Raw genomic sequence first — 24,954 nt, forward strand, 5'->3', positions numbered from 1 at the left:
TTGTCCTGCGTCTGGACTTCTTTAAGTTGCTTGAAGACGTTTCACCTCTCATCCGAGAAGCTTCTTCAGTTCTAAGGTCAAATGGTGGAGAGTCCCAGATTTAAACCCAGTGGGAGTCTAAGGTCCGCCATTTGACCTTAGAACTGAAGAAGCTTCTCGGATGAGAGGTGAAACGTCTTCAAGCAACTTAAAGAAGTCCAGACGCTTTTCTTTGCAAGCTCCTTTGACTTGTCCTTATCTCTCTCTCTTTGGTTGTTTTGCTTGTTATTTTTCTCCTATAAGTACATGTATTAATGGTAAAAGAAGCTCTGAGGTTTTACATATCAGCAGATTAAAAAAATATCTTACCTTTATCCGGTTCTAAAATGATTTAAATACAGGACCGCATGACATAAAAAAGTACACACCATGATTTGGAAACTTTTAGATCGATCTGTTTTAAAGCGTTGCTTCAGTTCAGTAAAGTTTGGGGGCAGCTCTCTCCAGGTCCACAGCATTTCCATCAGGTTCCGGCTTGTTGATTTGCTGCTGTGTTAAAGCCAAACTCTAGCTATTAGACAGATGTTCTCACATTTGACACTAGAATACTTTGGTATCCAGAAGACTTCATGGTCGGCTTAATGACTGCAAGGTGCCCAGGTCCTGTGGCTGCAAAACAACTCAACTCATCACCCCTCCACCATCGTGCTTGACAGCTGGTATGAGGTGCTGACATGCTGCGTTTGGTTTCCATCAAACATGGCTCTGTGCATTACTCCCAAACATCTCCTCCTTGTTCCAGACGTTTATGGGTTTTTTCAGATGCAGCTTTGCAAAGCTATGTCATGCTGCCGTGTTCTTTTTAGAGTGGAGAGGCTCTTTCCTGGCAACCCTTCTAAACATGCCAAACTTGTTCAGTCTTTTTTGACTTGTAATGGTATATTTAACATGGTAACTGAGGCCTGTAGAGTCTGAGATATCGCTCTTGGATTTTTTTGCAGTCTCTCTGAGCATTGCATTGACCTTGGGGTAAATTTGCTAGGATGCCGACTCCATGGAAGACTAGCTGCTGTCTTGAATGTTTTGTGAATAATCTTTGTCACTGTATAAATATAGAGTTCAAATTGTTTGGTAATGGCCTTATAAACAGCAATAGTTGGTTTTGCTCATGTCGGTCCTCTTTTGTGTTAAGATACAGATGAATGCTCCGGACCAGCAAACAGCGCAAATTTGTGTTTTTACAGAGGCAGACACACTTGCTGATTATTAATTATTGAAAATGCATTTAATCAGCAGGAGGTGCACTTAGTTTTTTTAAACACAGCTTGGCTCAGTTTTCTGTTAAATAAATGATGACATGGTGTAAGAAGTCATGTGTTGGTGTTCGTTTGAGCTCGTATTGAAATAATTTTAATACCTGCTAGACCAGATTTGTTTTTCAATTATTATATCTTGATGCATAAAACTTTATAATTGAAAGAGTCATGTTTTTTTCATGACTATTTTTGTGTTATTTTTTCATATCTAGGTAGAATAGCAACAAATGTTTGAGATGTAGCACTACATAACAAATTACTCTTCATTCCAAAGGGATATTAGCATGCTGACATAAACTTCATCCCTGAAAGTTTTTCTGGTCTGTTTGGTGCAATATCCATCCATCCATCCATCCATCCAAACATCCAAACATCCATCCATCCATCCATCCAAACATCCATCCATCCATCCATCCATCCATCCATCCATCCATCCAAACATCCATCCAAACATCCAAACATCCATCCATCCATCCATCCATCCAAACATCCATCCATCCATCCATCCATCCATCCAAACATCCATCCATCCATCCATCCATCCATCCATCCATCCATCCATCCATCCAAACATCCATCCATCCATCCATCCATCCATCCATCCATCCAAACATCCATCCAAACATCCATCCATCCATCCATCCATCCATCCATCCATCCATCCATCCATCCAAACATCCATCCATCCATCCATCCATCCATCCATCCAAACATCCATCCATCCAAACATCCATCCATCCATCCAAACATCCATCCATCCATCCATCCATCCATCCATCCATCCATCCATCCAAACATCCATCCAAACATCCATCCATCCATCCATCCATCCATCCATCCATCCATCCATCCATCCATCCAAACATCCATCCAAACATCCATCCATCCATCCATTTGCTTCTGCTGAGACAGGCTCCAGGGGGGCTGGAGCCTGTCTCAGCTACCATAGGGCAAGAGGGAAACAGACAACCATACACAGTCGCATTCACACTTATAGGCAATTCAGAATGACCAGTTTAATCTAACCCCACTACCTTTGTGAGAGGAAGCCAGAATACAGAGAAAGAACCCACGCAAATACAGAACAAACACCACACAGAAAGGCTCCAGCCAGATGGTGTCAGAGTCAAACTCAGGACCTTCATACTGTGAAGCAACAGTGCTACAACACTGAACCATCGTGCTGTGTAATAATAATGGGAAGTCTCCAGCCAATACCTATCTTAAAACCAGGATAATCTTGAACTTATAAACAGCTAGTACAGCTGGCTGCTGAATTATAAATGAACACACTCCAGCAGCATCCACATAAACGGCCCAGCAGAGCCTAACATTTTTATCTGATAATGTATAGATAACACTCTGAATGACCCCTGTAATGAAAACAGTTTTTCAGGCCTCAGAGGAATTGGTCTGTTCTTTGAGCATCTACATTGATGACCAGTTTCACAGCAAACTCAGTCCACTGGGATCTCATTTACTCTGGGTTTTCATTAACTCCTGGGAATACCAATTGCATTTGTGCCCCCCAGTTTACTGCCTTATATAACTACTATCTACCACTCACAAAATGAATGCACACAACACACAACAGTCTGTTTACTTGTTCAACCTGTCTGGTCACATCTGGGTGCAAACCCCTTTTTGGTTAATGGTAGACTTTTTCATAAAATCCACATGCATAAAAACACATGCACTCACTTAGGGGTGTAAAATGAATAGGGGGTTAGGGGTTACCACACACACACACACACACACACACACACACACTACACACTACACTGTCCCCGATCTAAATCTACGATTCCACTCACCTGAAAACAACGAACCCTAAAACTTAGCTCAACATTAGCTCAGGCAGGCCATGAACTGGTCTGATCTGGTCAGATCAGCTGATCTCAGTGGTAGCCATCATTAGCTATTGGTTCAGCTGATACCTAGCTGATTCCTACATATCCAGCAGGCATATGTCATGTGGTAGTTAAGCTACTTCAATTTGCCAAGAGTGTCTGCACATCTGCAAGCTGCTTTGAAACCCACCTCTGCTCTTCCTTTCATGCAGTTTCTGGCTTAATCTGAGTCCTATCAGTTGCTATTGGTGTCTGCTCTGTCCTGTGGGGCTTCACTGCTGCTCTCGCCACCTCTGGCTTCCCATGTATACATGTGTAATGTCCCAATAAAAAGACATTCTGCTAAATATTTTGTCTTCAGATGGAAATGACTTGTGTTCAGCTATAGTTTACCTGACTGAGACTTAATAGGTTTTCATGTTGACTTGCTTTTTATCCCCTTGAGGAAGACAAGTCCCTGGTGTATAAAAATATTTAGGTCCCCACAACATGAGCAATATGCAGACCATGAGGGTGTCTTTTGGTGTTCACACATGGTAGCCTTTCATACACACCCATTACACATCTGTTGTTTGTCTACGGCTGCCTTTAAGCTTCACTTAAAGGTGGAGTGCCTGAGATAAAGTACTCGTTTGCCCATTTCTTGAGCTTCTACTTTGATGGTGGCAGTGGGAGAATAAGGCAAAAAAAGATGAGAACAAGTAAATCTAGTAAAATGTAGTATTGAGATGTGAGTACTGACCACTCACGTACAGAAATCTAAACAGCAGAATCAAAGATGCTCCCAAAAAGCTTATTAGATAAACTGTGTAATCGCCAGCCACAGCCCCAGTGACACAGCGTAAGCCTGACAGGGCGGAAGGGTAAGAAAATGTGGAAAAACTAAAAAGACTTTTATTCTACTGAAAGGCCAAAACTTTGCTCCAAGACTCCAAAATGTGAGCTATAGAGGACATAGCCTCCATGCCTTGTACAAAAGTTTCATGACATAATAATGGTATTCCAGCTTTGTATTCTGTGATCTTGTTGAATAAAGCATTTTCTTTCCTCCTATATATGAGAGGCCAGACATGTGAATGACCTCAGGTCATGCCAAAATATTTTCAGCACAGCTACAAATTTACTTCAACTGCTGAAAACCTTCCCATAGGGTCAAACAACATTGGCTTTTGCTGGCCTTGTTATGTTCATACTACTTTCCTTCTCCGGGAGATGCCTGTAAAGTGCATCAGAGGCAATAGTGTCTTTAGTGTGTCAGTTACTTGTTTTTAACAGTCCATTTTCACTTGCCCTGGTATGCACCATGCACCATTCTGCGTCACCTCCATATAAAAGTCATGCTTGACTAAAATTTGACACCCAGTCTGTGTGAGATCAAAGTCATATAAGGATGCCCTCTAGACATGTTCAGAAATACTTTGCGCTCTGGCAGTTTGGCCATAAAATAAATCTGTTTGGGCAGAAATTATTATCCAACCAAAATGTCAAAAACCTATGAATATGGAAATATTTTTAATTTCAAAAGTTCATCTGGAGACAGTACTGAACATCTGTCCTGTTGCCTGAAGGACCACGATTGGGTTCCAAGTCCAATAAGGCTTGAATGTGCAAGTCTTAAACATGAAAACAAGCCTTCTGGTGTCAAACTCTGAACATGCATTATTCTGCCTGTATCCAAACATATAAGGGATGTAACTACGATCAAAACTTTTAAATTGTGCAAAACTCTGATGCCAACATGTGTACTAATAATTGAGAGTCCTCCAAGAAATGACACAATCATCACAACCTTCCTGCAGTTATAACAGTCTCTCACGTTGTCATGGTGATAAACCTTGACCTAAACAACTCACATTTCAGCAAACTGCGCTAATGCAGACACATCCTGTCTGTGTTTATTGGAACTGAAGCACACACAGACACAAAACCTACATGTTGAATTACACACCATCTACCAGTTCACGCGAATGTACAAGCACGCTAATGCACGGACACCCACGCATACACTGTGCATCCCTGAGTTGGTGCAGCAGCAGTGCCACTTTGAATCAGTCGTTGAAGACATGCAGTTCTGAAGCCCAATCCGCTTCTGGGTGAGGCAGATTCCTGCTGAGGACAGTAAACGCAGCACAGCGCAGTGTGACCAAGACGATCCCACTCAACACAGAGAACAACTGAGTCCTCCCAACCCACAGAGCTGCTCACGCTTTGCTGGCAGCTCACTGAAATGGATCACTTTGTTTGCACAGCCACACAAAAAAAGCGTAACAAGATGGGTTTTTTTTTTTGTGTGTGTGTGTGTGTGTGTTCATGCATTGCTGTGTCAAAGTGGACTCAAATGGCTTAGAAGCCCCTTTGTGGTGATGTTTAAGTAGGTTATATGTCGTCAAAAGTAGAAAAAGATGATGAAGTTCAATATCCCGCTCAATTTAATGATCTTTTTCTAACTTCTAATTAATTCCAATGAGAGAGAGGGAAAGGTTCTTAATTAGATACAGCTCTGTTTAGGGAACAGGTAAACAGCGTAGCTTTCTAAATCCGGTTACTAAATCTCACCTCTCGTAGCTCGAGAACAATCTTTGCAGCATTTGTAGTGTCATTCTTCATGGAATACAGCATCACTGATGAAACATGTCAGTCACAGTGACTTCCAGTAGCAACAAGAAGTGCTGAAATGCCCAGAGATTCCTTAGCATAATATATCTGTCATTTTCCAGGCATATGCAAAGAATATTCCTTTTTTTCCCAAAATACTTTAGAATGTACTGTTTCCATCTGAAAGCTCCTGCGGGCCTGTTTTGTTTTCTTTTATGACTGAATGCATGGATAGATGACATGGTTTAAAGTCAACATATCTGAAGGCCCTCTTCTGTTGGAGCTCTGTTTTGAATTATTGTTCACTTCCTGACTGTAGACTTCCCTGCCGTTGAATGTTCTCCCAGACTAGTTCCCTGCCTCTCCCTGTGAAACCTTATACAGCTCTGACATACAGAAATGTAGCATAGTTACAGCCAGGCACTCCCAGGTCCTCTGGCTCTCACCCCAGCAGCACACAGCCGCTATCTCAGGGGGACAGCTAGTTTAACTCCAACATCTCCTGGACTTCTGCCGAACTGTCATTCAACGTCAGCAGCAGAAGAACATTTTGACTATTGTTGAAGGCCTAAATAAGAAGCGCTAAAGCTGAACTGTAATTGCAAACTGCAGTACATGAACCTAAAGCTGTCCCTACAGATGTTATTACACTAACAACTGCTCAGAGTGACTACATGCACTGTGAAAGTTGCCACTCATACTGACACCCTTACAAAAATATTCCCTCTGCTAGTTAATATCCGCAGACACATTTTAAGAGGCAAATCTCTGCTAAACTAACTGTATGCAAAGACAAAGTCATCAAGTAGCCACTTAAAGTACACAACAGAGTTAATATTTCGCACTCACAGTTCCACACAAGCAATGCATCCTTGAACGTTTAGAGACATGCCTAACAGAGCTGAATGTGAGAATGGAAATCTTGTTCTCCCTTCATTCAGATATTAAACTGTCATGTGTCCTGCCTCCAGTCCACTCTGCATACTGGAATTTTGTGTCCTAGCAGGAAGTCTACGCCTTAGCTACCTCATAACTGCAGACCCCTCTGAAACCCTTCGATCTAACTTACGGTTTCACTGGATATCCACCTCCCTAGAAATGTAACTACATGTCCGGTCAGTGCAGCCCATGCACAATTGTGACTGGCCTGTTTAGCACTGTTGGTCCTTTCCGGCTATTTTCTCATCTCAGTTTTTTGAGAGTGTCAATAATCAACTTAATATAAGGGAAAATAATCATAGCATTGATATAAGGACTTACATATGGCATCAAATTCCTTGAGGTAGATTGCTGAAATTATCAGAATGGGTGTGAGGTATCGTACAAAGAAGTGGAAAAACTAGAGGGTTAAATATGTTTGCCAAACAAAAAAATCCTGACCACAACAAAGGGCAGAGACCCAGGAGGGAAAAAAGTTACCGCGTTGTTGTGTTTACAAGGTTCTATAATAAGGGAAGAAAATTAGTACATGCTGTTACCCTGTCAGACCAGGGGTGTCGCTAATGAGGCTGGGTAAGAGAAAGAGGAGAAGAAGAAAGTAGAGAGCGAGAACAAGATGGAGCTCCGCTGTAAAGCCTAAAATAAAATGTTGAACCCAGACGTCGCCTCCGCTGCCTGATTACACACCCAACAAATTGGCGACGAAGATGAGCGCTTCAGTGCCGAGCCCACCGCCCTTTTTGCAACATGCGGGTGAGCCGCCAATACCGTTTATGACGTGGCGCAAATTCTTTGAGAACTACATGCTAGTGATAAATGCTACGGGAGATGCATGGCCGGAGGCGAGACGACGAGCCGTCTTATTACATTGCTTGGGACCAGAGGGACAACGACTGTTCTACACACTGCCGAATCAAGGTACAACGTTTGCTGAAGCCATGACTGCGCTTGAAAACCACTTTGTCCCTAAAGTGAATGTAGTGGCATGCAGGCACACATTCAGACAGCGAGTTCAGCGGGCTGATGAAACGGTGACCCAGTATGTTGCCGCCCTCAGAGCATTAGCTGTGCCATGTGGTTTTGGAATAATGGAGGGTGAAATGATTCGGGATCAACTTGTTGCTAATGCTAATCTCAGTGTTGTTAAAGAAAAATTGCTGCTGGAGGAGGACCTTACATTGGACAAGGCAGTTACTATTGCATGTCAGGTGGAGGCTGCGGTCAAGAATGCTACACTCCTCTCTGCTGCGCCCACGGCCCAGACTGCGGCAGTACAAGCTGTGGAGGTGAAGGACGCACGTCTTCGGGGAAAAAGAGGAGCGCGACCGGCTCAAGCTCGGGGACCTACATCTAAAGAATGGCACAAAAAGGCAAGTGATAAAGAGCAACAGCGTCATTGTTTCAGATGTGGATCCGAGAAACACCTGGCTAATGATAAAAACTGTCCAGCAGCAACAGTAAAATGTGATAAATGCAACAAAAAAGGGCACTTCGCCAGAGTTTGTAAATCAGCTGTAGCAGTGGTCAGGGAAGTAGTTGTTCCTGAGTTTACAGTTTTATGTGTCGATGATCACAAACTGATGACTGCAGCATGTGATAAGATTACATGCAAAATGAACATTGAAACACCACAGGGAAACTCTCAGGTTCTGGAGTTAATTGTGGATACAGGAGCTTCAGTATCTATCCTCCCAGAAGCCATCTACAAAGAACATTTTGCACCCTGCGCTTTGACTGAACCGAAAGTTAAGCTTGTCACTTATGCAAAAGGTGACTTGCCTGTCATTGGCTGCCTACAGGCTTCAGTGAGGGTTGCAAACAATGACAGAAAAGTGCCAGGATCATTCTTCATAGTTAAAGATGGATCACCGTTGCTGGGGTTGGACTTAATTAAAGCACTTAACATTGATATCATTGCTGGAAAAGTCATCAACAAAGGAGAGGATCCTGCAAGAGGAGCACCAGCCAGTAAACAAACATGCATGGTGAATAACATTGATTCCTCTTCTTCCCATCATCTCGGAGCTGTTAAAGGGTTTATCCACAAAGTTCGAGTGAACAAGACAGTACAGCCGGTTCGCCAAAAACTGCGGCGTCTACCACTCAGCATACGTGAGGAGGTGTCAGCTGAATTGAAACGTCTACTCCAAGCAGGCATCATCGAACCAGTGGATGCAGCTGAATGGGTGAGTCCTCTGGTGGTTGGAAGAAAAAGTAAGGGAGACTTAAGACTTTGTGTGGATCTGCGTGAACCTAACAAGAGTGTGATCATGGACTGTTACCCTCTTCCTCACATGGAGGATTTGTTCGCACAGCTGGCTGGGGCTACACAATTTAGCCAGATTGATTTAAGTTCAGCTTATCACCAACTACCTCTTCACCCTGATAGCCGAAGCCTCACAGCATTCATAACCCATGAAGGACTCTTCCAGTTTACCCGAGTTCCATTTGGACTTGCTTCAGCCCCTTCTGCCTTCCAAAAGATGATGCAAACAGTCCTAAAAGACCAGACAGGAGTACAGAACTACTTGGATGACATAATAGTGTATGGACATTCCAGAGAAGAGCATGATGAACGGTTACAGGCTGTCCTCCAACGCCTGAAGGATGTCGGTCTGCAGATCAACTTCAACAAAAGTTCATTTGGACAGACATCTATTCCGTTCTTGGGACACGTCATTTCCAAGGATGGCCTGAGCCCCAGCCCAGACCACCTGACTGCCATTGCCAAAGCCCCTGCACCAAAGGACATGGCTGCTCTTCGTTCCTTCTTAGGCTTGACTTCGTGGTTCAGCAAATTCCTAGCAAACTATGCAACTGTGGTTGAACCACTCCGTGAGTTACTTCGGACAAGCCAGACGGCTGAACTTCAATGGACTGATACAGCAAATGAAAGCTTCAACAAACTGAAGGAAATGCTACTAAAAAGCCCAGCACTGGCAATCTTCAACCCAAATCTGCCAACGTTCATCACCACTGATGCGTCAGATTATGGTCTTGGAGCTGTTCTGACCCAGATCAACTCAAACAATGAGGAACGTGCTGTTGCTTTTGGCTCCCGCACCCTGTCCCCAGCCGAGAGGAAATATTCAACAATTGAAAAAGAAGCCCTCGCCTGCGTATGGGCCGTTGAAAGATGGAGGACGTACATATGGGGACGCAGATTTACTCTGAGAACTGATCACCAGGCCCTCACCACCCTGTTAAGTACTAAGGGGATGAACAGAGCTGGCATGAGGATAGCACGTTGGTCAGCCAGACTGATGTGTTTCCAGTATGACTTAGAGTACCGTCCAGGAAGCCAAAATGTTATAGCTGACTGTATGTCCCGTGTTCCCCTGCATACCACAAACACAAGTGAAGACTCTGAACAGGACTTAATTACAGAGATTGCTGAAATTTCTCCTCAGCTAACAGCGCTTCCACTGGCTGACTTCAAAGCAGAATGTGAAGACTGTCCTGAATTAACAAAACTAAGACAGATCGTTCTTTCGGGCTGGCCGAAAGTAAGAAAATCCTTACCAGATGATGTCAAACCCTACTTCCTGGTCCGACATGAACTGGCAGCAGAGTCACCGCTGATATTTAGAGGAACACGGCTGATTGTTCCTAAATCTCTGCGAGGAAAAGTAGTGCACCTAGCCCATGAAGGACATCAAGGCATGGTCCGAACCAAACAACGCCTGAGAGATCTATATTGGTGGCCAAACATGGATGAACTGGTCCACGAAATATTGTCCACATGCACAACCTGCCAATCGTGTGACAAGACTGCAGCTGTTTCACCTGCACCGTTACAACCCATCAAATTCCCAGAGGGTCCGTTTCAACATGTTGCTGTCGACATTGTTGGTCCGTTTGAACAAGGAACCTATGACTGCAGGTTTGCCATCACACTAGTTGACTATTTCAGTAAGTGGCCTGAAGTCGCATTCACACCAAACGCCTCAACTGCGACAGTGATTGCATTCCTGACTTCCATTTTCGCCCGTGAAGGAAACCCTTATGAAATTACAACTGATAATGGTCCGCAGTTCACCTCAGCTGCCTTTGCTGAGTTTCTCGCTGAAAGGGGCATAAAACACATCAGGACAAGCGTCTATCATCCTCAAGCAAATGGATGTGTGGAGCGCTTTAATAGAGTACTGAAGGACTCCATACAGACAGCACAAGCTACTCAGCGACCATGGAAAACTGTGGTTACAGAACTGCTTCAAAGTTATCGAGCGACTCCCCACGTGACAACCGGTGAGTCCCCTTTCCAGCTCCTCAGAGGAAGAGCCATGCGGACTAAACTCAACATTCTGCCACCACCAAAGGATGCTGGACAATATGACCACATCAGATCCAAAGTGACATTGACACAGAAAAGAAGTGCACTTTATACAGACAGAAAGAGAGGTGCTAAACCTACTAAAGTGACTGTGGGTGCGTCAGTGAGAGTACGAAAGCCATTCCATGTGGGAAAAGGAGAGCCACAATACACCAAGCCGCTGGAGGTACAGCAGCAGACGGGTGAGAGTTCTTTCATCCTCAGCGATGGGAGAAGATGGAATGCAGCACGTCTCTCACTTGTCCCAGAGAACTCAAAACACACACAAAGAGCTGATACAGAGACAGAAAACATCAGCTCAGCACAGACTGCTACACGTCCCACACTGCAGAGGGACAGACAACCACCAAGATGGACAAAAGACTTTGTTATGAAATAGTTCAGAGGTAAAAAGAAAGGAGAAATATGCAGATGTGAGAAATGACTGTGAAGGGAAAGTGCATTTGAGTTTCATTAGTTATCTTTAATTCCAGCTGTGACTTCTGATAAGCTGAGAAGAGGGCACATGGTTGTTCCTTTTGATTCAGGGTTGATCCGGGGCACGTTTACTTTGCCATTACAGTTCTTTTATCAGGATATATATATAATACTATTCTAAAGTTACTAATTCCCTCAAAAGTAAAAGGCTGTCGAATGTTTCAGGTTGTGCTACAAGGGAAAGAGTATTATTTGAGAAAAGGGGGAGATGTTGTGTTTACAAGGTTCTATAATAAGGGAAGAAAATTAGTACATGCTGTTACCCTGTCAGACCAGGGGTGTCGCTAATGAGGCTGGGTAAGAGAAAGAGGAGAAGAAGAAAGTAGAGAGCGAGAACAAGATGGAGCTCCGCTGTAAAGCCTAAAATAAAATGTTGAACCCAGACGTCGCCTCCGCTGCCTGATTACACACCCAACACGCGTGTTATATTACTGTCGGCTCACACCACATATAAAACACTGAGACACATGCACAAGGCAATTAACACGTAATGCACCAGCATGAGCATAAATGCCAGGAACGACAGCAGCCAGTTATGTAGGTTACATTGTAGGCTCTGCAAAGACTCCCTGCAGAAGTCTAAATCAGGCCTTAGAGCCCATACCACCTTAATAACCAGTGTGCTCTGTATTGAAGGTGTAATAGGCAGTAGTGAGATATAGAGGACATAGCCTGAGGCAGACTGTTGTATGCTACAGATGAGAAAACATAATTTTGGACAACAACCTGTCCTAACTCAGTGTCCTAACAGTGTCCAGATTTAATGTGTGAAAATGGTCCGAGTGAACGCTAAACAGCACTTTGAAATCTGACAAATAAGAAGCCTTTTGCATCAACGACATTATGCATAACTTTGTCCAGTAGTTGGTTTGTCTTTGATGCTGGACGCCAAAATTTGTTACAGGTGCTTTATGCTTTAGGGTTAGCATTGTGCTAGCTTTAATTTATTATGACTGGGTCTTTAATTACAAAGGTTCAACACAGTACATAGCAAAGATTCGTCTGCAGCTCAGTGGCCTTCCATCCATTAATAAGAGCAAGCAAAGTAAATGCTTTAAGTGTCACCAGCATTTTCCAGTTGACATAGTGTTATATAATTTGAGTAATTCCACAAATTATACAGCTAACATCTTTCTTCCCCCCCCCCCCCACCCCCCCCACCCCCACCCACCGAAACATGTCTGAAAACTCATGATGAGAGACAACAGGACATTCTTAGCCTAATAATCATCATCAATGGCATCCTTTGCCCCAGACAGTGAACCCATGACAACAATCTTTTTTCTCTCTCTCCGTAATCAGCACCGGGTTCAGGCACAAAGCCTGGCTCTGTGTGTTGAGCTTCAGACTGAGGATGGTTTGAGTGCCACACACTGCTCCAGGCAGGTCAGCTGAGTGGAGTCATGTTGGTCCATTGATGCTTGTCTTCATCTGTCTATATATATATATATATATATATATCAGTTGGTATTTGCTGTTGGATTGCAATATACTACTCTGACTTTTAATGCTTACCAGAGAGTGAGCAGAATGACTTTACACTTTATTGTGAAATGTACATATTTATCAACTTGCGACAGAAAAATGATCAACTTTGTTTCTTTTTTTTTTTGCATAGAAGAGATGTAGCCTTTCTGGATCAGTTTCCAGCACTGTGGAACAAAGCTTTGTTGTCTATTTGATGGAGCAGGTCCATTCTGCTTGAGTTAGCAAGAGGGGAACCACCTGCACTCCAACAGAAGGGATCGTATGCTTCCTCCATTAGAGTGTAATAAGCACTCAGGCTTTGTTCCCCATTCTGAATTCATGCCAGCTTAAGAACCCTTATAACCTGAACACATGTTTTCATTTGTGACCCTGTCTTTCCAGCTAGTCAGTCTACTTCAGTGGAAAAATATTGGACCTATGTGCTTTCATAGATGGGACTCCATTGTTTCTAAACAACAAAGAGAGATTTGAAAGTCTGGATTTAAGTCCAACTTGGTGCACCCAGAGGTAAATACTATTAGTGACATAATACGTGAAGAAAATATAAAAATTATTCTTTTCATTGTGCACTAGACCCCAATCCAGTTTCCACTGGATTCAGTGTTAAGTGTGCAGGGGCTCTCCTGACATTTTTGCCCATGTGTGTTGCTGTGTTTAGAGGGTCTATAGCTGAATAAAATACTGAAAAGTGCAGAGCATCAACAATGTGAACATTACACACCTACTGTAGGAATAACAGGATATCAGTTACAGTTTGCAAGCTGATACCAAATATAGCTTAAACATTGAAGCTTGGCATGTGAAATCAGCAATCGGTCATTGTAATCCTGGGACTCTGAGGCAAGTTTCCCACCAAATCTAAACATAGCAGTGGTGTGGAATAGTCACAACAAACGTGGTGTATATCCCAAGGCCACTGGTAGCTGCCTACCTCTCTTTCCCCATTGTGTATCGCGGTTTTTCGTCATCGAGAGTAAACCCAGCAGGGTCAAGCAAACAAAGGAGCACCTGGACACAATAGCAGCCTTGTTTGGTGCCACATGACAGCATGACAGGTATTTCAAGGCTCACACTGACAGCAGACTGGAAGAAAGGTCCTTTGGAGTCACTGACATTTGAATAAAATCACAGACTAGCACAAACACAGTCTATCAGTACCAGGAAACAGCCCATGTGAGAAATGTAATTAAAATTAAATCACTCACAACAGATTTCAAGAAAAACTGACTTTTTCAGTGACTCAAATTTTCTGGTCACTCTGTGGAAAAGGTGTGGCATTTTTTTTTTTTGGATTAAAGAACTTTTATCTGCATTTTAGCTACTCTAATATCCTGTTGTATAATACAGAAAGGGGGAAGAGAGTGTGAGAAAGTGTGGGAACATCGCCACTGGGATACGGCTAGCTGTCCACCAAGTCTTTAATGATACAGCTTTTTTAGAAGACATTTTCCTGAGATCCATATAACAATGAAGATGTCCTCATCCATGAAAGTGTCATGTCATCGGTTTCCAGAGGTTGACACTGGAGCAGTAACTATATCAAGAAGTGATGCATTTTCCAAGCAACAACGAGCTTGTTGGACTGGTGGTAATGATCCAAAATAATTACAGTACTGTGCAAAAGCCACCTCTCATTTCTTTATATTTTCCTAAGGAAGTCGGACTGTCTCGTAAATTCTTAAAATGGTCTTGAGAAAACTTCTTGAGGCTTTCTGAATGTCTTTTAAGTAGTTCTTTGGCTATTGGCTGCTTTTTTAAAATTTTCAGTCCAGTCCATGTATCGGACCATTTTCAGAGGATTTTTTTAAGCCACTTAACGCCGACCTATGAATCATTCAAGTATAAAAAGACATCTAACTCTAGGGATGAACTAGTGTTGAGTCTACACATAATAGACAACTTGGAAAAGAACTGATTTTAAATTGTATCTTTGTTTCGAGCAGCCTGTGGCCAAAAACATCATTTATTCCAATTTTTTCGTTGTTTCTACAAAATCACTAATGATAGCAAAGTTTGACACAAGTCTAAATGAGCATTTCTACACCAACAAGGGGATTTCCAAACACCTATTGACTCAAAACTTGGCATATCTCAGCTTGGTGTGCTGTGTGTCCTTAAAATCTGGGGAAAGCAGACAATTGGAGATAAAAGTCATGTTCTTAAGAAACTGGAAATATCCAGCACAGACCTGACACAGGACCTGAGCGATACATCTGGCCGCTGATCCCAAATGATCCCAAACACACTGCCAGTGGTGTAAAAGCATACCTGGATAAAACACACTCACAATGGAACGCCATCGGTCATGGACTAATCTCCTCACTCCCCGGACCTCTACGTTACTAAAGCAGTGGGATCATCTTGACAGAGAACAGAACAAAAGGCAGCCAACATCCATTAAGAGCTATGGAATGTCCTTTAAGAAACCTGGAAAACTATTCCTGAAGGCTAGTTAAAGAAATGACACAAAACCTTGTCCAAAAGACTCAAGTTTGTGGTGAAGATTAAAGCTGGTCGTACCAAATACCGACTTTCAGGCCCAAAAATAGAACAGTAACTACTCTGTCAGCTGTGTTCCTGTATGTTTGAACCTATTTCAATACATCTCTGCCCCTAGTACCCACTTTCCCAGCAAAATATAAAGAAATGAGGGGTTGCTTGACTTTTGCACAGCACAGTATATTAAATAGATACTGTAGCAAATATAGAAAATAAAGAATAAAAAGTATGAAGATAAAAGTCCACATAACAATAAATATTTCCCCTTTTTTCCCATTTTGGTTGCATGTGAAGCCTTGTGAGATTTTTACGTTTGTAATGCACATTTCATTTACATGAGCTGATACCACATAGCCCCCACGAAAATATTCCTTCATGTTGCGCTTGCAGGGAATCAGTTACTTTAAACTAATTCCACTGATTCTCGGGGCAGCCTTCTTCGGCTGGGATAATTAGAAACATGCCGCTGCACAGAGTAGACAGCAACAAAAGAGGCAGAGGAATAGCACAAGAGAAGGAGGTGGAGGAGAGCAAATGCCATCTCATGTGGCCTGGCCAAGCGGCTTTAAGTAATCACATCTGAAATCAGGAGGAAACACAAAACAGTTGCTAAAGGCAAGAGAGGGGGAGCATCGAGGGCAAGCTGGGAGGGACTCATATGGTCCTAATGTGAATTATCCATCTGTGAATACAGCACACTTCTCCACTCACAACCCCTTTAATCAGCCTTTTTCTTTCACAAATTCTTCTGTATTTTATCGGGCTTAGAAACATACCACAGGAGAACACAGGATATCAAAGCTAGTTGATAGACACATAGTTCCTCACGGTTGTGCTTCACCCATCAGCACATTCACAAGTAGAGAGTATCAGCAGCCTGTACAGCTGGGCTCTGACCCTAAAATGTCCACTTAAGTTCCTTCTGTTTTATTCTAGACAGTGTGGTTGCTGTGCTGGGATCTGTAGCAGAGCACTAAGAAAAGCCTTGTTCTGTGCAGACTTTATGTTGTTTTGAATTATTCAGTTATGCTTTAACACGGCACACGTGATCTGACCCAGTCATATCCAGCTCATCAGCGCATATCATCATCAACGCCGCCAAGCTTTTATGTTGTGCTTTTCTTCTATCTTTATTTCTTTCATTATTCTTTTTCCTTTTTGTCTTCATCATTGTTGTATGAGTTTGCATGTGAATGAGAATCATATGTGACATGCTCTGTGTTGCTGCTAAGGTTATAAAAAGAAAAAGCCCTGTATAAGTGCAAACTGTTTTCCATTTAACATTTTAAGGACATGCTTAGTTTCAGAACAGAAAGGTTTGCATATTGTTTTGAAGCTGAGTAGTTCTCCACTCGTACCCTAATGGTGGGGGAAATAATTATTTGATAGAATAATTATTTCCCCCAGAATACTGAACAAAAATCCTGAAAAAACATATTACATGAAAGTTATAAATTGATTTGCATGTCATTAAGTAAAATAATTGTTTGATCCCCAAGCAAAAACAATGCTTGGAAACTCGAAACTTTAACTACCTCGACAAATTTTCTACAGAATTGAGGTCTGCAGACTGGGCAGGCCACTCCATGGCCTTATTGTGCTTCTTCTTTAGCTGTTGCTTTGCTGCCTTGGTGGCATGTTTTGGGTCATTGTCATGCTGGTGTGCAGGTCTACAATATTGTACCCGGCATCCGTTGACAGCTCATTGGTCTTGCCCATGATGGTGGAGAGGTTGTAATGGGAGAAATTGATTATGTGGACACATAATAAGTTGAGATCAGGATTATTTGATTGCTTGCTTGATTGAGCCTGTGTGTCACATGGGCACATGGCAAATCTTTGGGATCAGATACTTATTTCACTCTATCCATTAAAATAAAACTTCCATAAAAAATAGAGACTGTTCATTTCTTTGGAAGTGGGTGAACTTAGGATTTTTTCCTCAATTGTAACAGCTCAAATTAAGTCCAATGTCTATTGTGGAACTGTGACTGCTAACATTAAATTAAAGCTAACACCAAAAATTCACTGTTACCAAACACAACTGCGAGTAGCATCAGTGACAGCCTTTAATCTGGATAATGTCAATACAATAAAACCATATGTGCACTGGTGCAGAACATATACTTTCTTTTTCTAAATGAGAAATGTCAGCGCAACAAGCAGAACTTCTTAATTTGAAGTAAATGCACCAATGTCCTGGTCTCTTTATTTAAATGTAGTCAGTCCCCCTTCATAAGGTCCTGAAATTACAGATAAAAAAAAGAAAAAGACACTTAACTCTGCTCAGCTGCCAGTCCAAAAAAGGAGATGATCCTCTCTGGGTTCCCACTGACAGGACGAGCTTTGGAGGGCAACACAGAGTGCTGACATGATGACCCATATGGCATACATCTGAAGGCATCATCAAAGCAGGCAGTAGTAGTGTTTAGCAAGTTAACAGTAGCTGGAGGTTCTTTTATTCATGGTGTCCAAGAGTAAAACTCATTTGTAGACCTGAGCGTGCCGAGGTGTATTTGTCGTAGCGACAAAACAAAACACACCTTCCAACTGAATTATCTCCTTTAGAGCGATGCATATTCGAAACCCAGATGGGCTTAAATGCAACCATTCCTGCATCCAAATACAATTATGCACACAAGAAATTTAAAGACGACGTTTTCCTGCAGGTATTAAAAACACTGGTTGGAAGCCTGGGCTATTCCTATATCAAAGTGACGCTTGAGCCAAACATTCGCAGCATCCAGATCCAGCCTGTGTTTTATTTCTTGGGATCACAGCCAACTTTGAGAATGTGCTGACGTTTATTTAGGCTCCTTAATATGCTGAATGTGGACAATTTACTCATTCCTCTCCTGTCTGGCCCTTAGTAAAAAAAGACCTCAATTCAGAGTGCATTTTAGTACAGTAGAGCTCCAGCACAGCACAGCTTACAGTAACTATTCCAAGTAACTCATTAGTCTCTGTACTGACTCCCCAGCCTCTTCCCCTCCTGTCACCAGCTTTGATATGACAGCTCTCTGCAGCCCCGTTGATAATCTGTTGGCCTTTTTGTGCTGAGCCATTCATCCTTAATCTTCCAGGGCAACACTGAGCTTTGCAGCTCTGCTTTAGTTAAAAGTAGGATTGTGCTCTTTTTCTCTCACTCACTCCCTCTCGGCCTGCCTCGCTCTCCGTCTCTCTCGCTTTGCCATCAATGCTTTGTGGCTATTATGATGAATGAGGCATTATCAGAGCACGGAGGTAAAACAGATTAAAGTGACATCTAAAGCAGAAAAATGATCCTCCTCATTTGCAGAGCTTGTTAAGTGATGAGCACAGAAAGGTCACAGGTCAGCTTTGACGTGACCTGAACAAAACCCGTTTGTTGTACAATGCTGGGAGCTGCTCAGTGGGTTCGACTATGATGCAGTGATGTAGACCTCAGGGAAGGTTTGCACGGTTTTCGTGAATTATGATGCAGATGTGCAAACTTGTACATCAGTACGCAATCAGCTCAGATATACACAAGCATGTGCTGCTAGGTTTCCATCCCCGAACCTCATTTTCTTCCTCTTGGCATGTATCACGGGTGGGGAACTCCAGGCCACAAGTGCCGGTGTCCCACAGGTTTTAGATCTTACCCTGGGTCAACACACCTGAATCAAATAATTAGTTCATTACCAGGCCTTTGGAGAACTTCAAGACATGTTGAGGATGTAATTTAGCCATTTAAATCAGCTGTGTTGGATCAAGGACACATCTAAAACCTGCAGGACACCGACCGTTGAGGCCTGGAGTTCCCCCACCCCTGGCATAGAGGATGGTGCACAGATGAATTCATCCCTCAAAACAGAAAACGGGTTCGAAAAAACTTTACAGACTTAGGATTTTGAGATCATGCTAACCCATTAGAGATCCTAAGGATTAAAAAGAAATGTGGAGTTCTGTTAAAAATTTATATGGAGTTCATTCACATACACAAAGTGTGCAAAGATAGCAAAATCATTAAAGATTGAGATGTTGAATGTCAGAGGGAAAGCTGTTGGAAATTTTCAAATCGAAGGAAGCTTTGAGGTACGAGATGTACCAGAGAAGAGAAGTCGCTTACAGGAAGGAATGTGTTGAAAGGTCGCGTGGTGGGCCCCGTCAGATTATACACTCCACTCTGTTTCTACAGCTGTGGCGGCCATTGTTAAGTTAAAGCATTTTTCTCTCTCTTTCTCTCCTGCTTGTTAATGTTAATAGAGATATAAACAACAGCGATATGATTGCAACTTTCCTCCTTTTACTTGCTAATCTGTCACCTTTTATTGCTGGTTTTGTTTCAAAGTTCTATCCAAAGACTTACATTGTTTCTGCCTACATTATGCAATCATCTGGGAGTGAAACTTCTGCTGAATTACAACAGGGGCAGCCTCCGTGTCCACGATGCATGTGTCACATTACACAACTTAAAATCAGAAGTGATGGATGGCTCGGCCGCTGTGCACACAATGAAAGCTACTAATAGTGGAAGTCTGCCACAGAGCGGTCCCAAAGTCATCTGAGCACAGCTGTCAAATTTGAAGGGTGCTTTATTACTGTTGGCCATTAAGCGCGAGCTGCCGTTACTTGTCAGCGGTATCGCTAAGCTCATCACGCAGAGTGAATGAATACGGTGGCTAATAATAGTTTATGACATGCAAACCATTCTTATCTGTGTCTTCTTCTTTAAATGCTGTCATAACAAGGGGGCACAACGGCAGAGTGCGAGCGTACGCAAGTGCTGTTTTAATGAGAGCTGTCAGTGACAAGGTAATAACTTTTATAAATAACTCCACAGAATCTGCACATAATCAGCAGGTTTGTGTTACATGTGTGAAACTGGACGTGTTTTAGAACTTATAATGCACGGTTGCAAAATGACAAACGTGAGAATGGCTGTCTGACTGCGTAGGTATACCGAAACAATGACTGTGATGCCACCAATGGTTTGTGGCTCCTTCGTGTTTGCGAGCGAGTGAAAGGCAGAGAGAACGTGGCAGTCAAATAGAGAGAGGCTGCAAAAGCTAAGGAAGAAGATGTTGACATATACAGAGTGATGGATGTGTGGAAAGGGAATAGGAAACTTTGGGCCCGTGGCACTGTGTCTGCCTCTGTCGATCTGATTTGGGTGACACTGTATGACAGGAAGCTGGCAGAGGAGCTGGCTGACCCCCACGGAGGTCACATTAGAAGTTACTGGCACATATACACATGCAGACACAAACGTGCATACATAAACCCAGTCACCACCACTTAAACTTCTTTTAACCCTTTAGCATCCTCCTTCTTACTGGACTTCAGGCAGACATGATCTCAGAGTTAACCCTGACTTCATGAATAGAACTTCCATGAACCAACCCTACTCCATTTTCCTGGAGGCCAACGGGCCAACCAATACCAACCAACCTACTGTGGCAGGTCAGGGATGTTTCCAAAGTGTTTCTTTGTACATCAGCTGCTTTTCCCTCATGTTCGGTTCAGTCATTGTACCTGACCCTTTCCAGGGAAACGTTTTTTTGTTTGTTTGTTAAGCCATTTAACATTGGGCTAAAGGGTTGAACCAGTGTTTTCGTAGTGTGTTCTTAAAAAAACTGAAGAAGACGGTCAAATGGAAGACAAAAGAAGAAGTGCTATCCTCTATCCTCTCCTATTCTAAGTTCATCAGCACCACTAAAAGTATAACCGTGTCTCTCAGGAAAAGGACAAACTTTGTTTCTTGTACTACATAATAGCTTACCTCTGGTTAATGCATTTTTTATGGCATAGTTAGCAATGCAATGTTAGGGCTGTTTAGTTTAATGGTGCACTGTGGATGAATGAAGGTGTTTATAATTTATGACACTTGGGCCCTGTGTCATGTTTTAAGTACTTTTTCCATATTAATGTTTGTTGTTCATCACTTGCTTGCAAAGAGAATTTCCCCTGGAAACGGACCTGCACTGAACGGAACAAATATTAATCGTGCATTTCATGTATGAGCAGCTAATAATAGATGAAGATGAGGGAAAGCTACAGTTTGAGCTATATAAGTGCATTTACTATTTCCCCGTCCCATCCAGGCCACTAGTTTTCTCTCTTTTTTTTTTTTTTATCTGCTGGGACTAAGAGTGCTTTACTGTTATTTTTAGGTTGGAAAAAAAAAAGTTCATCTGCCGCTCCCAAGGTGAGAAGCCCGGCACATGTGATTCCATTAGGCAGTCTATCTATATATGTCCATCTCCATTATTATTTTTAAGCATCTCTCAGATTCTTAGATGTGGATCAACAAGTATTTGTGTTTAACAAAAACAGTAGCTAGGGATACAACTAAGTATGTAAATAGTACCGTCTCAGGCGTAAAGAGATTGCATAAGCAGAGAGGGGAGGTTTCAGCCAAACATTAAAACATGGTTTGACACCTGTCTAACCTGAAATACAAGAATTCCAGACGTATGTGTGATCACAGGGTTAACCTCTGACTCACTATGTTAGGAAATCAGCATTTCAGTCAGATTCATTATATCAAAGCTCGATGGATACTGCACATTCTATAATTTTACCAGGAAGCGCACTTTAATTTAATTTGAACCGACTGAAATAAACAAACTGACACCAGGCTCTAATTTAGGGAAAGCCAAAAACCTCTTTCTCCCTACAGCAGCACGCATGCGCTCTTTAAAGCGCTGCGTTCAAATACCCTTTTTGGAGTCTGACATTCAGTACTCGAAGTTATTTTGACAGCACTTCAACTCACCGTGACCATGTTGATACTGTAAATACTAATGTTGTAAATCACGCAGAGAGGTCTTTAAAGAAAACACGTGAAGGGTCATTTTTTTCAGTTTGTGCCCGATGATAAATTATTTAAGTCGCGTACTTGAGTCCACAGTGAAGTGTCAATTTAGGCGCTACGTTAGGTTACAGTCGTGATTTAAAGGTGTCGAACATTATTACCACAGAGCATTACACACACTGTACCATATTTTTTATAAGTTCCATCATAATTACATATAACTTAAATGTAAATTTCAAACTACAACCAAGCTGAAACACTGGGAAATGACCTGTAGTATCTGTGGCTTGTGGACGAGTGAAGAGTTCGCACAGGTTATTCACGTGACCTCTTCGTGAACGCATAAAAATCCGACAGCACCTGAATGCAGCACGGACAGCAACACATCCCCAGCACCAGAGTGGGAATGATTTTCAGCTCCACGCACCAGAGCGACGTACCTGGTTAAAGGAGTTCTGGACGCAGTCGACTGTGGATAAAGTGGGGTCTGCGGATACGGGCAGAGGAGGAGTGAAGTCTCTTTTAGCAGGAAGAGAGGAAGGAAAACCTTTAAAAGTGAGTTTTGAAAACAACCGAGAGGATTTAAGAAGTGGACGCGAGCCGTGAGTGGGAGCGTGGCAGATGTAGGGTGACAACAGTAAAGGAGGATTAAACCGGAGGGGATGTTAAGAAAAGTGATGAGAATAACCGCACAGTAAGGAGTGATTTCAGCGCAGGCAGGAATGGCTTGATTCGGGACCTGTACTGTCAGAGGCGCTCATGTTTCTGTGGGAGAGAAAGAAAGTTTTCTGCGCGTCCCTCGGATACAAATCTACTTTTTAACGAGCAGGAGAGAGACAGGGACTGCTGTGACTGTGTTCCCCCCCCAACCCCGGTGGCAGAGTCCGGCCGGTTTGGCGTCGGCTCGTTAACTGTTCGCAATGTCCAAACCCGCGCTGAAGAAGAACCACTGGACCTCCAGGGTGAACGAGGTCTCCGTGTCCAAAGATGCCCGCGGTGAGCTCAACGTGCCGCTGCGTGGCGGCGCGGAGAACGGAGAGTTCGCCTACATTGGACCGCTGAACCACAATGCGGTGGTGTACAAAAGTGGGAAACTGGGTGAAGGGGAGCTGCTGCTCGAAGTGGAGAATCTCTCGATTTCGGGATTACCCCTGTACGACATATACACCGTGCTAAAGAACTGCAAAGGACCCGCCAGGTTTAAAACTGTCAGGCAAGGTAAGACAAAAGGTGAGGCTGCAAAACTTCTGCGCTTTTATTGGTGTGCGTTTAACGGGTTTTGTCCCAAGTTTGATTTCTTGCTTTCTTTTTTTAAACAGCTTCATCTAAATGGAAACTTTTGATTCATTGAGGTTAATTTTCAGTTGAAATAAACCCATAGAACTTTACAATGAATACTAAAACTTGAGGAAGTTGTGACATTTAATAGCTGCGGAACCGTTTAATGTCACATTTAATTGGCAGATTTGTGAATGGCTTTTTCTTTTTTTTAAGTTGAAGTAGCCGGGCCTGGTTTTCTCCCCAACAGGGAATGCCACCTGTCTGGTTCAGGGACATGGAAACCACACGTTGTTTATTCAGCTTTCCTTTGTGTGTTCTCACTTTCCCAGCTGTTGAGGAAGCACAAATGGTGAAGAAAGTCCAAAATATTGCGTACATTCCAACCTACTGGAGAATTACATCCAGCACTAGGAGCAGTAATGCTTAGAGGTGCTACTTTAAATTCATTTAGGCCTTCTTAAGATGTGTCTGTTTCCTATACTTTACCTGATGACTTCTCAAACAGGCTCGACAGGGAGCACTTCTTTTAACACCTAACAGGAAAGGGAACATCAGGCACCTTACAAAAATGCGAGCATCCGGCCAGTGTGGCTGCTCTAGCCTTCGGTTTATGGTCATCTTGACTCAGCGGGGCTGGGAGGTTTGACACTGAGCCGCTCTGACAGGCTCCCAGCGTGGCAACGCAAACCGCTGAAGGGATGCTCGGAAGTCAGCCCGGGACACGCAGAGACTTCTTTTAGACATGGACAAAAGAGCAACAACTCTTTTCAAGGGCGACCTTACATGTAGATAACCTGTGAAGGCCGCCGGCCGTGCTGGTGGGTCTGCTCTGAGGTTGCTTTGGTAAATGTGTAGCTTTTCTCATTTATTTCAGGACAGTCCTCCGATCATCATCGTGCACTGTTCTTAAGGTGTGGTGCTCTGTTGTTGCGCAACATCTTTTATTATAAAGGAAACCTGGTACTGAATATCTGAACATCCTCTTAGAGACGAGGAGCAGAGGGCTTATTTTAACAATGCTAAAGGCCACTGCTACCTCTGGGTGCTCAGATTTATTTACAATAGCGTGCTCCGAGAGCAGATTTTCATTTTAAACAAATGCTGCTCAATCATATTCCACCGATTAGTTCCTCACTTCAGACTGAGGTTTGGCTATCAAGTCAAATTAACTGTGAGTGGTAATGTTTGAATTGAAACTTTCAAGCTTTGGTCTTTAAATTTAGAAACGTGTCTTTGGAATTTTGCATCTTTATTGTGGCACAGATGATGTACTTTATTTATTTATTTAGGCAGGGATGTCAAACTGATATTATGTTGTGGACCACAGAAAGCCTGTTTTTGATCTCACATGGGCCAGACCAGTGAAAGTGTCCTCTTTGCCACTATACAGAAGTTTAACTACACATTTAAAGAAGTGCT

General features: G+C 42.8%; 1 protein-coding gene across 1 annotated transcript in view; it reads left to right on the forward strand.

Moving 5' to 3' along the window:
• Window positions 1-22,665: 22,665 nt before the first annotated feature.
• The window catches only part of magi1b (membrane associated guanylate kinase, WW and PDZ domain containing 1b), a 137,537-nt gene continuing 135,248 nt past the window's right edge, over window positions 22,666-24,954 (forward strand). The window contains exon 1 of the mRNA XM_085353074.1: window positions 22,666-23,484. Within this exon, the coding sequence (XP_085209200.1) occupies window positions 23,175-23,484 (310 nt within the window). The 5' untranslated portion in view covers window positions 22,666-23,174. The remainder of the gene's footprint in view (window positions 23,485-24,954) is intronic.

This window comes from Diplotaxodon limnothrissa, linkage group LG5, assembly GCF_057381915.1.
Source record: "Diplotaxodon limnothrissa isolate DT_005_m linkage group LG5, D_limnothrissa_male_GT1.1, whole genome shotgun sequence".
NCBI lineage: Eukaryota > Metazoa > Chordata > Actinopteri > Cichliformes > Cichlidae > Diplotaxodon > Diplotaxodon limnothrissa.